At 39.3% G+C, this 14,290-nt stretch overlaps 1 protein-coding gene across 1 annotated transcript in view; it reads right to left on the minus strand.

The window, feature by feature from the left end:
* The window catches only part of LOC131842744 (gelsolin, cytoplasmic-like), a 40,452-nt gene that overhangs the window by 7,563 nt on the left and 18,599 nt on the right, over positions 1–14,290 (minus strand). Inside the window, exons 8-15 of the mRNA XM_059191307.1 lie at positions 14,054–14,185; positions 9,036–9,147; positions 8,110–8,230; positions 6,776–6,914; positions 5,584–5,722; positions 4,089–4,183; positions 2,832–2,957; positions 2,215–2,335 (exon numbers count right to left, since the gene is read on the minus strand). Of these exons, the coding sequence (XP_059047290.1) occupies positions 2,215–2,335; positions 2,832–2,957; positions 4,089–4,183; positions 5,584–5,722; positions 6,776–6,914; positions 8,110–8,230; positions 9,036–9,147; positions 14,054–14,185 (985 nt within the window). The remainder of the gene's footprint in view (positions 1–2,214; positions 2,336–2,831; positions 2,958–4,088; positions 4,184–5,583; positions 5,723–6,775; positions 6,915–8,109; positions 8,231–9,035; positions 9,148–14,053; positions 14,186–14,290) is intronic.

Raw genomic sequence — 14,290 nt, forward strand, 5'->3', positions numbered from 1 at the left:
AGCTTGTGTTATGGGTACTAGACAACTGATATAAATAAATAAATAACCCTGGACAATTAACACAGAGCCATCTAGTCCCACGGTAAGCAGAGCTTGTGTTATGGGTACTAGACAACTGATATAAATAAATAAATAACCCTGGACAATTAACACAGAGCCATCTAGTCCCACGGTAAGCAGAGCTTGTGTTATGGGTACTAGACAACTGATATAAATAAATAAATAACCCTGGACAATTAACACAGCGCCATCTAGTCCCACGGTAAGCAGAGCTTGTGTTATGGGTACTAGACAACTGATATAAATAAATAAATAACCCTGGACAATTAACACAGCGCCATCTAGTCCCACGGTAAGCAGAGCTTGTGTTATGGGTACTAGACAACTGATATAAATAAATAAATAACCCTGGACAATTAACACAGCGCCATCTAGTCCCACGGTAAGCAGAGCTTGTGTTATGGGTACTAGACAACTGATATAAATAAATAAATAACCCTGGACAATTAACACAGCGCCATCTAGTCCCACGGTAAGCAGAGCTTGTGTTATGGGTACTAGACAACTGATATAAATAAATAAATAACCCTGTACAATTAACACAGCGCCATCTAGTCCCACGGTAAGCAGAGCTGGTGTTATGGGTACTAGACAACTGATATAAATAAATAAATATGTTAGATATATATATGACCAAATAAAGAGATAATATTAAAAAATCTAATCCAACAGACCAAAAGCAAAAACTTTCATCCCCTATTTCATTTTACCCTTAGGGGTAACGTTTTTACAACTTTTTAAATAACCTTTTACCTCCACTTTCAACGTCTTACAACCCTTTTGTTTTATTTAGGTATATCTAAATATATATAACTCAAAGGTGACTGACGTAGTGATCTATCAACGCACAGCCCAAACCACTGGACGGATCGGGTTGAAATTTGACATGCAGGTAGATGTTATGACGTAGATCCGCTAAGAAAGAATTTCCCCAAGGGGATAAAATAGGGTATGAAACTTTAAACCGGTCGGACTGAGACTTTGCATGCATAAAGCTACTATGACGTAGGCATCCCCTAAGAAAGGATTTTGATAAATAAATAAATAAAGGGGATTAAATAGGGGATGAAAGTTTGTATAAATCTTCATAGATTTTCGACTGATTGAATTGAAATTAAAGATTGAAGCTACTATGATGAGGACGTTCGCTTGAATAAGATTTTGATAAATTCAATCTCCATGGGGATAAAATAAGGGATGATGCAGGATGTAAATGTATTAGTTTGAACCTATCAGTACCTAACAGAACGAATAAATTAAGACGAACAAAATAGTTTTTAGTTCTTTAGACTACTTTTATTTTAGAAAAAAAAAGTTAAATTCCACGCGGACGAAGTCGCGGGAACAGCTAGTGAGGAATAATACCATACCACTCGATATGTTTATAAATGGCGCGAACAGTCTTTGTGATATTTGGCATTATACTTGAATTAAAAAGGAATGTGAGATAAGGACACAATTTTAAGAAAACAAAACAAAATTATAAGGAAAATACTTTATGTGGAAGCGTCTGTCTCGTACCTGTATGGTTCTGCGGATTTCTTGGGCTTCAGGGTCTCGAAGATATATTTGCTAGCTTTCTAGTTTCACAGTAGGTTTAACTCAGTTTTAATTTATTTTAATATACAAATAATGCGCGCGCGTCATGGCCGCCCTACTATCTGTTCTGTCATAGGTAAGGGGGGGGAAGGAAAGCGCGGGAACAGAAACTAACGGACTCTAATATAATAATCTGTGCTTACGATGGTACAAGGTAGATTTTAAACACAGAGGATAAAGAAGAATACGTCACAGAGGATAAAGAAGAACACATTACAGAGGATAAAGAAGAATATATTACAGAGTGTTAGGGAAAATACTTTATGTGGAAGCGTCTGTCTCGTACCTGTATGGTTCTGCGGATTTCTTGGTCTTCAGGGTCTCGAAGATATTTTCGCTAGCTTTCCAGTTTCACAGTAGGTTTAACTCAGTTTTAATTAATTTTAATATACAAATAATGCGCGCGCGTCATAGCCGCCGTACGGTCAGTTCTGTCATAGGTAAGGGGGGGGAAGGAAAAGCGCGGGAACAGAAACTAACGGACTCTAATATAATAATCTGTGCTTACGATGGTACAGGGTAGATTTTGAACAAAGGAGAAAGCTGGAATCATACCTAAAGCATCCCAGAATTCATCAGGCTCATCGCCCTGTTCCACTTCGGTCACCTCCCTCTCATCGCCGACTACCACTGTGACGAAATTGACAGCCGCCTTTGTTTCTTCAGGGCTGGATTCCTGAAAAAAAGAAGTGCTCTGAAGAATCGCACGACGTTATGCCCACGGCTTCCTTTTACCATCGCACCGCTCGTCATCGACAGGGAATTCATCGCACGCTGGAACCTAAGTGCGAGTCTCGGACAGTGCGATTTCCGAGGAGCTCGCTCCTCCCGCGTACACTTACATTGTGGAATGAACTACCTGCCGATGTTTTCTCTAGAAACTTCAGCATGGGATTTTTCAAGAAGTATATATGAAGGTTTCTTAAGACTCGGCAACGCGCACGTGACGTCTCTCGTGTTCCAGGCGTCCATAGCTACGGTAACCGTTTACCATCAAATGAGCAGTATGCTTGTTTGCCAACATCGTAGTATAAAAATGCATTCTCGTGGATACAAATGTTTGTACCGCATGTAAGGAATCGAACCCGCGATCATCGTCAGTAAGGCAGTGTGCTAAACCACCAAACCATCGAAGCTGTCCATATGTTAGATGATGAAAAGATCAATATTACCTTTCCAATACGAATGTAAACCACATCAGGAGTCTCCAGCACGAAAACGTCGTCATCTTCCAGGATATCAGCAGACTCCTCCACCTGCACCGCCCTCATGTCCACACCCAACTTGGTGCCTTCCACCTATAACATGAAGGAATGAGAATAGAATAGAAATTCATTTATTCAAATAAAATTACATTGAAGCATTTCTGAATCTACCTCTCATTCGGAAATCTGTCTTATCACAAGAAGAACGAACAAGAAATTTACGTGTTGCTCTTGTAAATAATCGTTGTAACTTTACATTTTTAAGTTTTTTTGCAACTGCAAGATAAGATATCTTTGACATCATATACGCGTACATAGTTCTCGTTACACGATTGATTAACTTTTGCACCAGAAAAAAAAACTCAAAGAATAGTCCGATAAAACATAGATTTACATGGTATAAGAAATGTGACAGACTCAACCAATTGGCTCTGCAGCGAGAAATTGCATCTCTGTGCATTTTCTACCGCATATATCACGTAGAGTGGTCTGAGGAATTGTTCGAATTAATACCAGCTGCTGAGTTTCACCACCGTACCACCCGCCAGAAACAAAACTACCATCCTGATCATCTGGATGAATGGAAGCGAAAAACATATTACGACGACCACAAATAAATGGGATAAGGAAGAAGCAGATGATGATAGGTGATTGTTTTTAAACTTTCGTATCTAATTGTAATATCCCTGGACAATTCACACAACGCCATCTAGTTCCAAGTTAACCAGAGCTTGTGTTATTGGTACTAGATAGAAACGAACTTCTTAACATTTCATAGTTAAAAGGGCAACTGTAACCACTAACCATGGAGTTAAACTTAAACTCGATGGATATACCTAAGAAAGGAGGAATAAGTAATTGTTCGGATTCGGATTATACCAGCTGCTGAGTTTCACCATCATACCGCCCGCCAGAAACTAAAATACTATCCTCATCACCTGGATGAATGGCGGTCCTCCACAGTGCGGTTTTCTAGAAACTTTTTGCCTCGCACAACCACATTGTGGAATCACCTTCCAGCAATGGTATTTCCGAACCGAAACGATATTGAAACCTTCAAGAAAAGAGCTTATTCCTTTTTAAAAAACTGACAACGTACTTGCAATTCTCCTGGTGTTAGGTGCTCATGGGCGGCGGTAATCACTTACCATCAGGTGAGCCGCAGACTCGTTTGTGCTATTAAAAAACGACATTCAGGATGTAATACGGAAAAAACAAACTCACTCTGAATAGCCTAATTTTGTCATCGTCATATGTACTTTTTGCGTTGGTCGGTTTATACTCATCGTCCTTGTTGCCGAATATTATTGCTAGATTGCCTGTAAAAAAAAAACAACATTAACATCGTATCACATCTAACATTTCCTTAACATTATCATTGATAGCCCCGGTCATCTAGCGGTTTAGCACACCGCTTTACTACCGATGGTCGCGGGTTCGAATCCTCGCACGGCACAAACATTTGTGTTCATGAGTATGATTGTATCAGTCTGGGTGTTTTCTATGTATATTATGCATATATTTAAGTGTTTCTGTCCGTTGCTTTGTCTTACTTGGGACTGGATGGCGCTGTGTGAAATGTCCTGATTTTATTACTAAACCTCATAAAGTACATAATATAATAGATAGAGAAGAAGGAGTTTGCCTATATATCTATTTTCGTTTTGTAAGATCCACTATCTATGATGATGACTTAGGCTTTGAAGCCAGCTACCGAAAGGGAAACCCCAAGTAGCGCCCGTGACTTGTGACACGGGTGTAGGTTTAAAAGGGCCTTTTAGAATGCATTAACACTCACCCTCACTACTTGCAGCTTCCCCCCAGACCCAACTAAATCCAGGATAAACCCATTTCTAATAATAATAATTCACTTTAGTATCCAAAACACAACCGGCACGGCCTGCGCTCGTCGACTGAATGCCGCGGCTCACCCAACGAAAGAGGATTATTCAACTACCGACCTCCGTATTTATAGACCAAAGTCAGTGTAGTAGTTTGGTCTATAAATACTAGATGGCGCTATTTACAATATTCGTAATAATCCTTACATTGGGTACTTCATTAGTAATCCTTACATTGGGTACTTCATTAGTACTAAAAACAAACTACCTTCTTTTAAAATATTTTTAAAATATCGGATTTTTTCTACAATAATGATGTGTGTAGGTGACTTAAAGTTCATATTTACAGATTTACACATTTTATATTTTATCAAAATATATTCACGTATATAACTATAATAATATAAATATATATACATTTATACTCTTATTATATACATATACTATACTTATATACACATACAATCATTATTGTACAACATTAATTTAATTCATGAGCATACTCGAGCGAAACCCGTAGTATGCGGTTGGCCGGACTTTCGGTGATGTACTTACCTGAGCGTCGTCTAACAGTTTTGTAACGCATCGCTTTGCTGCACCGTGCAGCGTCCGCTGCCGCTCGGTCATAGCCAGTCGCGATTATTCTGTATTAGGTTACACCCGTGTCGATTGTAGGCTCATTTCAATTAAATAATTACGAGTTTATTGGGAGTATTTCTATCAATTACCCCAAAATGTGAATTCTAACACTTGCCACGATGTGCTAACTGACCTGACCTCATACTCATACTCCGCTGATGCCCCGCCAGCGTATACCATTAGCGAAGACAACTTCACCATTAAAAAAACGCCTTGTTACTCAACAAATTTCAATATACCTTTGAAGATGTTCAGGAAATGCTTCGCTTCCTTCCCTTGGGGGACTTTCACCACGTTGACATCGCCGTCCACTTCATCCTCCAGCTCGGATGCCAAAGTGGTCGCGGCTGCTTTATCATCCGATGATGCGTCGGAGCCCTATGTATTTTTCAAGAAGGGTATATTAAGATTTCTTAAGGGTCGGCAACGCGCACGTAACAGCCCTGGTGTTTCAGGCATCCATAGGCTACGGCAACGGTTACCATCAGATCGGCCGTATGCTTCTTTGCAACCATTATTACATAGTATAAAACAAAGTCGCTGTTGCTGTCTGTCCGTCCGTATGTATGCTTAAATCTTTAAAACTACGCAACGGATTTTGAAGCGTTTTTTAAAATAGATAGTGATTCTAGAGGAAGGTTTATATATAAGGTTTGGTGATCTGTATTACAGGTTATGCCTATCTCAGACACCAGCTCCTCACAGCAAATCGATTAAAATAATAAATTTAAGTATTTTACTATAAAAAATACTACATGTATTGTTGCCATCATGTTTGTGAGGAGAAATAAATAAATCATATTATTATTATTATATATTACATGTACACCCGGGCGAAGCCGGGTCGAGTAGCCAGTAGTAGTATAAAAAACTGTTGACACAAATTTTTTTTTTTTTTCTGTAACTTTCAACCAAAATCTCCGAAGAAGGTAAATTGGTACAACCTTTATACGTAACAAAACATTACAAAGAAAACGCTGTAGGATTTGAAACTTGGCGGTATGAACGAATGGGAACGAATGAGTATGAATGAATGGAAACGGAGGAGCGAATGGATAGAAACGAAAGAGTGAATGGATGGAGAAATGAATGAATGAGAAAAGAGAATGGGCATCGTTCTCTTCCTCATAGACTTGTATAGTAAATGTTTCTTTGTAATTTAAATAAAAGGAGTTCTGTAAAAATAATCACCTGTTATTTGCGAATCCTCATTCCCACATAAATAAGTATAATATATGTGTGTAAGAATACCATACATCTTACTAATATCATAAATGCGAAAGTTTGTATGGAGTATGGATGGATATTTGCTACTTTTTCACGCAAAAACTGCTGAACGAATTTCGATGAAACTTTTCAGTAATATAGCCTATACATTAGAATAACATATAACATAACCGCGGGCACAGTTAATATTTGTTGGCCACTTACGATCCAAGTGTATATAACATAGGCGTCGTCCCCGTCTGCGTTCGTATACTGATATTTCACTACATAAACTTCGCTCTGGTAGAACACCGACAGTCCCGACTCGAAGCGCTCCGTTACATCTTCTTGGTCTCCTGCGATCCTGGTGATCAAAAATCATTATGATTCCCTTTTTTATACTACTATGGTGGCATACAAGCATACGGCCCACCTGATGGTAAACGGTTACCGTAGTCTTTGGACGCCTGAAACACGAGGGGTGTTACCTGCGCATTGCCAACCCTTAAGAAACCTTAATATACCCTTCTTGAAAAAACCGCAAAACTTACACCTAATTGCCAACACGTTTATATCTTAAAACTATTATATATATATATATATATATATATATATAGCTTCTTTTACGGATGATAATATAATGTTGCACCCGCCTGCGCAAACAGTATACGCTGACAGGGCACCAGTGGAGGATGATACAGATGAACATGAGGTAAGGTCAGTTAGCACATCCGAATTCACCAAGAAATTATCAGGATGCTATTCAGGGGGAACCGCGTCGAGGTTCACCAAGTAAGGTGAATTTCTAGCAACGAGGTCATCAGTCCATATTACTAACCCTTTCTCCCTAATGTTTGTCTATTCTACTACTCATTTGCAAGGGCGGACCATGAATTTGTGGGGACCTGGGCTAAATCTACTTAGGGACCTACCTAATTATATTATTTAACTAAAAAAACACACCGACCAGAAACAAGCGACCAGAAATTCCCCGTTCCTTTCGATAGACGCGCACTTGCACGGGTTGCCAACCTTATGATAGGTTTTTTAACATTCTCGGGGTGACGACCGCGGGGGCGGACCCACCCCACCGCACTAGACCCGAAGAAGTCGCGCGCATTTCCCCGCGCGCCTTTCCCAGGGAAGAGGAGGGGAAGTAGTGGGTTCCGCTAGGGAACCCGCAGAGATGGGGCCCGCTGCTAGAGTGGGCCACCGCCGCCGGAGTTGCGGTTGACTGTCATCGATCCCGCGACTCCGGCTTAGGCGTTGGGTGAGGGACATCTTGGAGTTTTTAGTGAGTAGGAGTCTCACAGTACCGGGGGCTTCCCCCGGGGCCGGCGGGTCTCCATGAGGGATTTTCTCCATGTTAAAAAAAAAAAATGTTTTTTAACATTCTAGATATTTTTATCATTTCAGTGGCGACTGGGGCCCTTTGTATCCTCGGGGCACTGGGCTGGAGCCCAAAAAGCCCTTACGTAGAGCCGCTCCTGCTCATTTAGAATGTGGACTCAGCACAAGAAGAATGACCAAGAAACTTATGCTCAGAATTAGAAGATTACCTGGTGACAGTAAGAGAACCCTCTCCATTGTCTGGCATGTAGCCCCTGGCAGATGCACTCTTGCCGATCTGTTTAGCTGCAGCTGCTGACTCATCGGCATCTCCTGAATAATATCCGCCATCTAAAACAAAACGGCCAATTAATATTTTTATTAGCAGTCAAAAGGGTGGAAGATCACGGCATTTTCTTTTTTCTCATAACACAGAAACAAATGAGCATGCGGCTTACCTGATGGTAAGTGATTACCGCCGCCCATGAGCACCCGCAACACCAGGGGAATTGCAAGTACGTTGTCGGCCTTTTAAAAAGGAATAAGCTCTTTTCTTGAAGGTTTCAATATCGTAACGGTTCGGAAATACCATTGCTGGAAGATGATTCCACAATGTGGTTGTGCGTGGCAAAAAGTTTCTAGAAAACCGCACTGTGGAGGATCGCCATTCATCCAGGTGATAAGGATAGTATTTTAGTTTCTGGCGGGCGGTATGATGGTGAAACTCAGCAGCTGGTATAATCCGAATCCGAACAATTACTTATTCCTCCTTTCTTAGGTATATCCATCGAGTTTAAGTTTAACTCCATGGTTAGTGGTTACAGTTGCCCTTTTAACTATGAAATGTTAAGAAGTTCGTTTCTATTTAGTACCAATAACACAAGCTTTGGTTAACTTGGAACTAGATGGCGTTGTGTGAATTGTCCAGAGATATTACAATTAGATACGAAAGTTTAAAAACAATCACCTATCATCATCTGCTTCTTCCTTATCCCATTTATTTGTGGTCGTCGTAATATGTTTTTCGCTTCCATTCATCCCTGTCCACAGTCATCTCGTTATTTACTTCCTTTCTTACCATATCATCTTTCACACAGTCCATCCATCTCTTTTTCGGCCTTCCTCTGCCCTTATAACCATCCATAAAAACAATCACCTATATCAGTAGCATATTCTTTGGTGGACTTGCCTCCCACGGTGTCCCAGTTGTGGAAGTATTGTTGGAAGTTGGAGTTCTCGAGCCCTTGAGTCACTCTTGTGGCATGAACCTGCAATGTGACACGGAATTTTAATCCTGTCCAAGACCCGTAGGGAGAGTTTGCTGCCGTTGGTGTTGTAGAGTCGTGAGGTCAATAAGAACGTTAATTGGACCGCGTTGTCGCTGTTGTTATATCTTCTCGTTGCATACTTACTGTACAGGCTATAAGCTTCCTTTTGTCTTCGAGCGGAGTGGGTAGATAATAAAAAAAAATTCATGCTTAACACGTTAAAGACCGCATGCCCACCGGTGGGTTAACAACAAAAGTAAATTTACACGATGTGTTAAGGTAAATAGATAATAAGTGTGAAACAATAGTGTTTGCATTCAACGCCAATAGATGGCGCTGTAACAAAATTGAAACGCGCTAATGTTTCGTTTTATTGATTTCTCATATGTTATTTGTAATAAATTTGTACCTGTACCTGTATTTGAAACCGACCAATAAACCTTATATATACGAGTGTAGTGTTTTGGTTTATAGTACCCTTAGGACCTTGTGGTTTTAACACGATGCGACCGGGATATTCACCCGTGGGCACTTCAATTGAAATAAATCTAAAATAATGTTATGTACACCAAAAACATATTTAAAAAAGAATATATGTAATTAACAACAAAAAATTCCGGTGCCTATGTGAGAATGTTGTCTCCAACGTGTTAAGAGAAAAAAAACTTTTAGCGCGATGTACATTTAACCTAGCGCCATCTGATATCGTATTTGAGAAACATTATTATGCTCAGGTCGAAGAAACTATTCATCCAAAAGGTATCCTAGCGCCATCTGTTATCGTATTTGAGAAACATTATTATACTCGGGTCGAAGAAACTATTCACCCAAAAAGTGAAACATTATTATACTCAGGTCGAAGAAACTATTCACCCAAAAAGCGTCCTAGCGCCATCTGTTATCCTATTTGAGAAACATTATTATACTCAGGTCGAAGAAACTATTCACCCCAAAAGTAACCTAGCGCCATCTGTTATCGTATTTGAGAAACATTATTATACTCAGGTCGAAGAAACTATTCACCCAAAAAGCGTCCTAGCGCCATCTGTTATCCTATTTGAGAAACATTATTATACTCAGGTCGAAGAAACTATTCACCCCAAAAGTAACCTAGCGCCATCTGTTATCGTATTTGAGAAACATTATTATACTCAGGTCGAAGAAACTATTCACCCAAAAAGCGTCCTAGCGCCATCTGTTATCCTATTTGAGAAACATTATTATACTCAGGTCGAAGAAACTATTCACCCCAAAAGTAACCTAGCGCCATCTGTTATCGTATTTGAGAAACATTATTATACTCAGGTCGAAGAAACTATTCACCCCAAAAGTAACCTAGCGCCATCTGTTATCGTATTTGAGAAACATTATTATACTCAGGTCGAAGAAACTATTCACCCAAAAAGCGTCCTAGCGCCATCTGTTATCGTATTTGAGAAACATTATTATACTCAGGTCGAAGAAACTATTCACCCCAAAAGTAACCTAGCGCCATCTGTTATCCTATTTGAGAAACATTATTATACTCAGGTCGAAGAAACTATTCACCCAAAAAGTAACCTAGCGCCATCTGTTATCGTATTTGAGAAACATTATTATACTCAGGTCGAAGAAACTATTCACCCAAAAAGCGTCCTAGCGCCATCTGTTATCCTATTTGAGAAACATTATTATACTCAGGTCGAAGAAACTATTCACCCCAAAAGTAACCTAGCGCCATCTGTTATCGTATTTGAGAAACATTATTATACTCAGGTCGAAGAAACTATTCACCCCAAAAGTAACCTAGCGCCATCTGTTATCGTATTTGAGAAACATTATTATACTCAGGTCGAAGAAACTATTCACCCAAAAAGCGTCCTAGCGCCATCTGTTATCGTATTTGAGAAACATTATTATACTCAGGTCGAAGAAACTATTCACCCCAAAAGTAACCTAGCGCCATCTGTTATCGTATTTGAGAAACATTATTATACTCAGGTCGAAGAAACTATTCACCCCAAAAGTAACCTAGCGCCATCTGTTATCGTATTTGAGAAACATTATTATACTCAGGTCGAAGAAACTATTCACCCAAAAAGCGTCCTAGCGCCATCTGTTATCGTATTTGAGAAACATTATTATACTCAGGTCGAAGAAACTATTCACCCCAAAAGTAACCTAGCGCCATCTGTTATCGTATTTGAGAAACATTATTATACTCAGGTCGAAGAAACTATTCACCCCAAAAGTAACCTAGCGCCATCTGTTATCGTATTTGAGAAACATTATTATACTCAGGTCGAAGAAACTATTCACCCAAAAAGCGTCCTAGCGCCATCTGTTATCCTATTTGAGAAACATTATTATACTCAGGTCGAAGAAACTATTCACCCCAAAAGTAACCTAGCGCCATCTGTTATCGTATTTGAGAAACATTATTATACTCAGGTCGAAGAAACTATTCACCCAAAAAAACCTAGCGCCATCTGTTATCCTATTTGAGAAACATTATTATACTCAGGTCGAAGAAACTATTCACCCAAAAAGCGTCCTAGCGCCATCTGTTATCGTATTTGAGAAACATTATTATACTCAGGTCGAAGAAACTATTCACCCCAAAAGTAACCTAGCGCCATCTGTTATCGTATTTGAGAAACATTATTATACTCAGGTCGAAGAAACTATTCACCCAAAAAGCGTCCTAGCGCCATCTGTTATCCTATTTGAGAAACATTATTATACTCAGGTCGAAGAAACTATTCACCCCAAAAGTAACCTAGCGCCATCTGTTATCGTATTTGAGAAACATTATTATACTCAGGTCGAAGAAACTATTCACCCAAAAAGCGTCCTAGCGCCATCTGTTATCCTATTTGAGAAACATTATTATACTCAGGTCGAAGAAACTATTCACCCCAAAAGTAACCTAGCGCCATCTGTTATCGTATTTGAGAAACATTATTATACTCAGGTCGAAGAAACTATTCACCCAAAAAGCGTCCTAGCGCCATCTGTTATCCTATTTGAGAAACATTATTATACTCAGGTCGAAGAAACTATTCACCCAAAAAGTAACCAAGCGCCATCTGTTATCCTATTTGAGAAACATTATTATACTCAGGTCGAAGAAACTATTCACCCAAAAAGCGTCCTAGCGCCATCTGTTATCCTATTTGAGAAACATTATTATACTCAGGTCGAAGAAACTATTCACCCAAAAAGCGTCCTAGCGCCATCTGTTATCGTATTTGAGAAACATTATTATACTCAGGTCGAAGAAACTATTCACCCAAAAAGTAACCTAGCGCCATCTGTTATCGTATTTGAGAAACATTATTATACTCAGGTCGAAGAAACTATTCACCCAAAAAGCAGTCCTAGCGCCATCTGTTATCCTATTTGAGAAACATTATTATACTCAGGTCGAAGAAACTATTCACCCAAAAAGTAACCTAGCGCCATCTGTTATCGTATTTGAGAAACATTATTATACTCAGGTCGAAGAAACTATTCACCCAAAAAGCGTCCTAGCGCCATCTGTTATCCTATTTGAGAAACATTATTATACTCAGGTCGAAGAAACTATTCACCCAAAAAGTAACCTAGCGCCATCTGTTATCGTATTTGAGAAACATTATTATACTCAGGTCGAAGAAACTATTCACCCAAAAAGCGTCCTAGCGCCATCTGTTATCGTATTTGAGAAACATTATTATACTCAGGTCGAAGAAACTATTCACCCCAAAAGTAACCTAGCGCCATCTGTTATCGTATTTGAGAAACATTATTATACTCAGGTCGAAGAAACTATTCACCCAAAAAGCGTCCTAGCGCCATCTGTTATCCTATTTGAGAAACATTATTATACTCAGGTCGAAGAAACTATTCACCCAAAAAGCGTCCTAGCGCCATCTGTTATCCTATTTGAGAAACATTATTATACTCAGGTCGAAGAAACTATTCACCCAAAAAGTAACCTAGCGCCATCTGTTATCGTATTTGAGAAACATTATTATACTCAGGTCGAAGAAACTATTCACCCAAAAAGCGTCCTAGCGCCATCTGTTATCCTATTTGAGAAACATTATTATACTCAGGTCGAAGAAACTATTCACCCCAAAAGTAACCTAGCGCCATCTGTTATCGTATTTGAGAAACATTATTATACTCAGGTCGAAGAAACTATTCACCCAAAAAGTAACCTAGCGCCATCTGTTATCGTATTTGAGAAACATTATTATACTCAGGTCGAAGAAACTATTCACCCAAAAAGCGTCCTAGCGCCATCTGTTATCCTATTTGAGAAACATTATTATACTCAGGTCGAAGAAACTATTCACCCCAAAAGTAACCTAGCGCCATCTGTTATCGTATTTGAGAAACATTATTATACTCAGGTCGAAGAAACTATTCACCCAAAAAGTAACCTAGCGCCATCTGTTATCGTATTTGAGAAACATTAACAGGTCGAAGAAACTATTCACCCAAATACGTCCTAGCGCCATCTGTTATCCTAGAAACATTATTATTCAGGTCGAAGAAACTATTCATCCAAAAAGTAACCAAGCGCCATCTGTTATCGTATTTGAGAAACATTATTATACTCAGGTCGAAGAAACTATTCACCCAAAAAGTAACCTAGCGCCATCTGTTATCGTATTTGAGAAACATTATTATACTCAGGTCGAAGAAACTATTCACCCAAAAAGCGTCCTAGCGCCATCTGTTATCCTATTTGAGAAACATTATTATACTCAGGTCGAAGAAACTATTCACCCAAAAAGTAACCAAGCGCCATCTGTTATCGTATTTGAGAAACATTATTACACTCAGGTCGAAGAGACTATTCACCCAAAAAGTAACCAAGCGCCATTTGTTATCCTATTTGAGAAACAAATATATGTAGATATATATAACTACTCACCCAAGAAGGATAGCCCTTGGCGTCTAGATACTTCTGCACGATGTCATAGTAGTTCTTCTTCGTGTCTGCGTCCACATCATTACCCAGCCAGATGTAGATACCAGAGCATGGAGTATCCAGGACATAGATTTCCTGCAAATAAGAAATCATTATATTGAGACTTTGTATCAAATGGTAAATTTCATTTATAGTTTACTAGCTACGTCCGCGGTTTCACCCGCGTCAAATTTATAGACT

The sequence above is a fragment of the Achroia grisella genome, unplaced genomic scaffold (assembly GCF_030625045.1).
Source record: "Achroia grisella isolate CSIRO2021 unplaced genomic scaffold, CSIRO_AGI_Agris_v1 utg2471, whole genome shotgun sequence".
NCBI lineage: Eukaryota > Metazoa > Arthropoda > Insecta > Lepidoptera > Pyralidae > Achroia > Achroia grisella.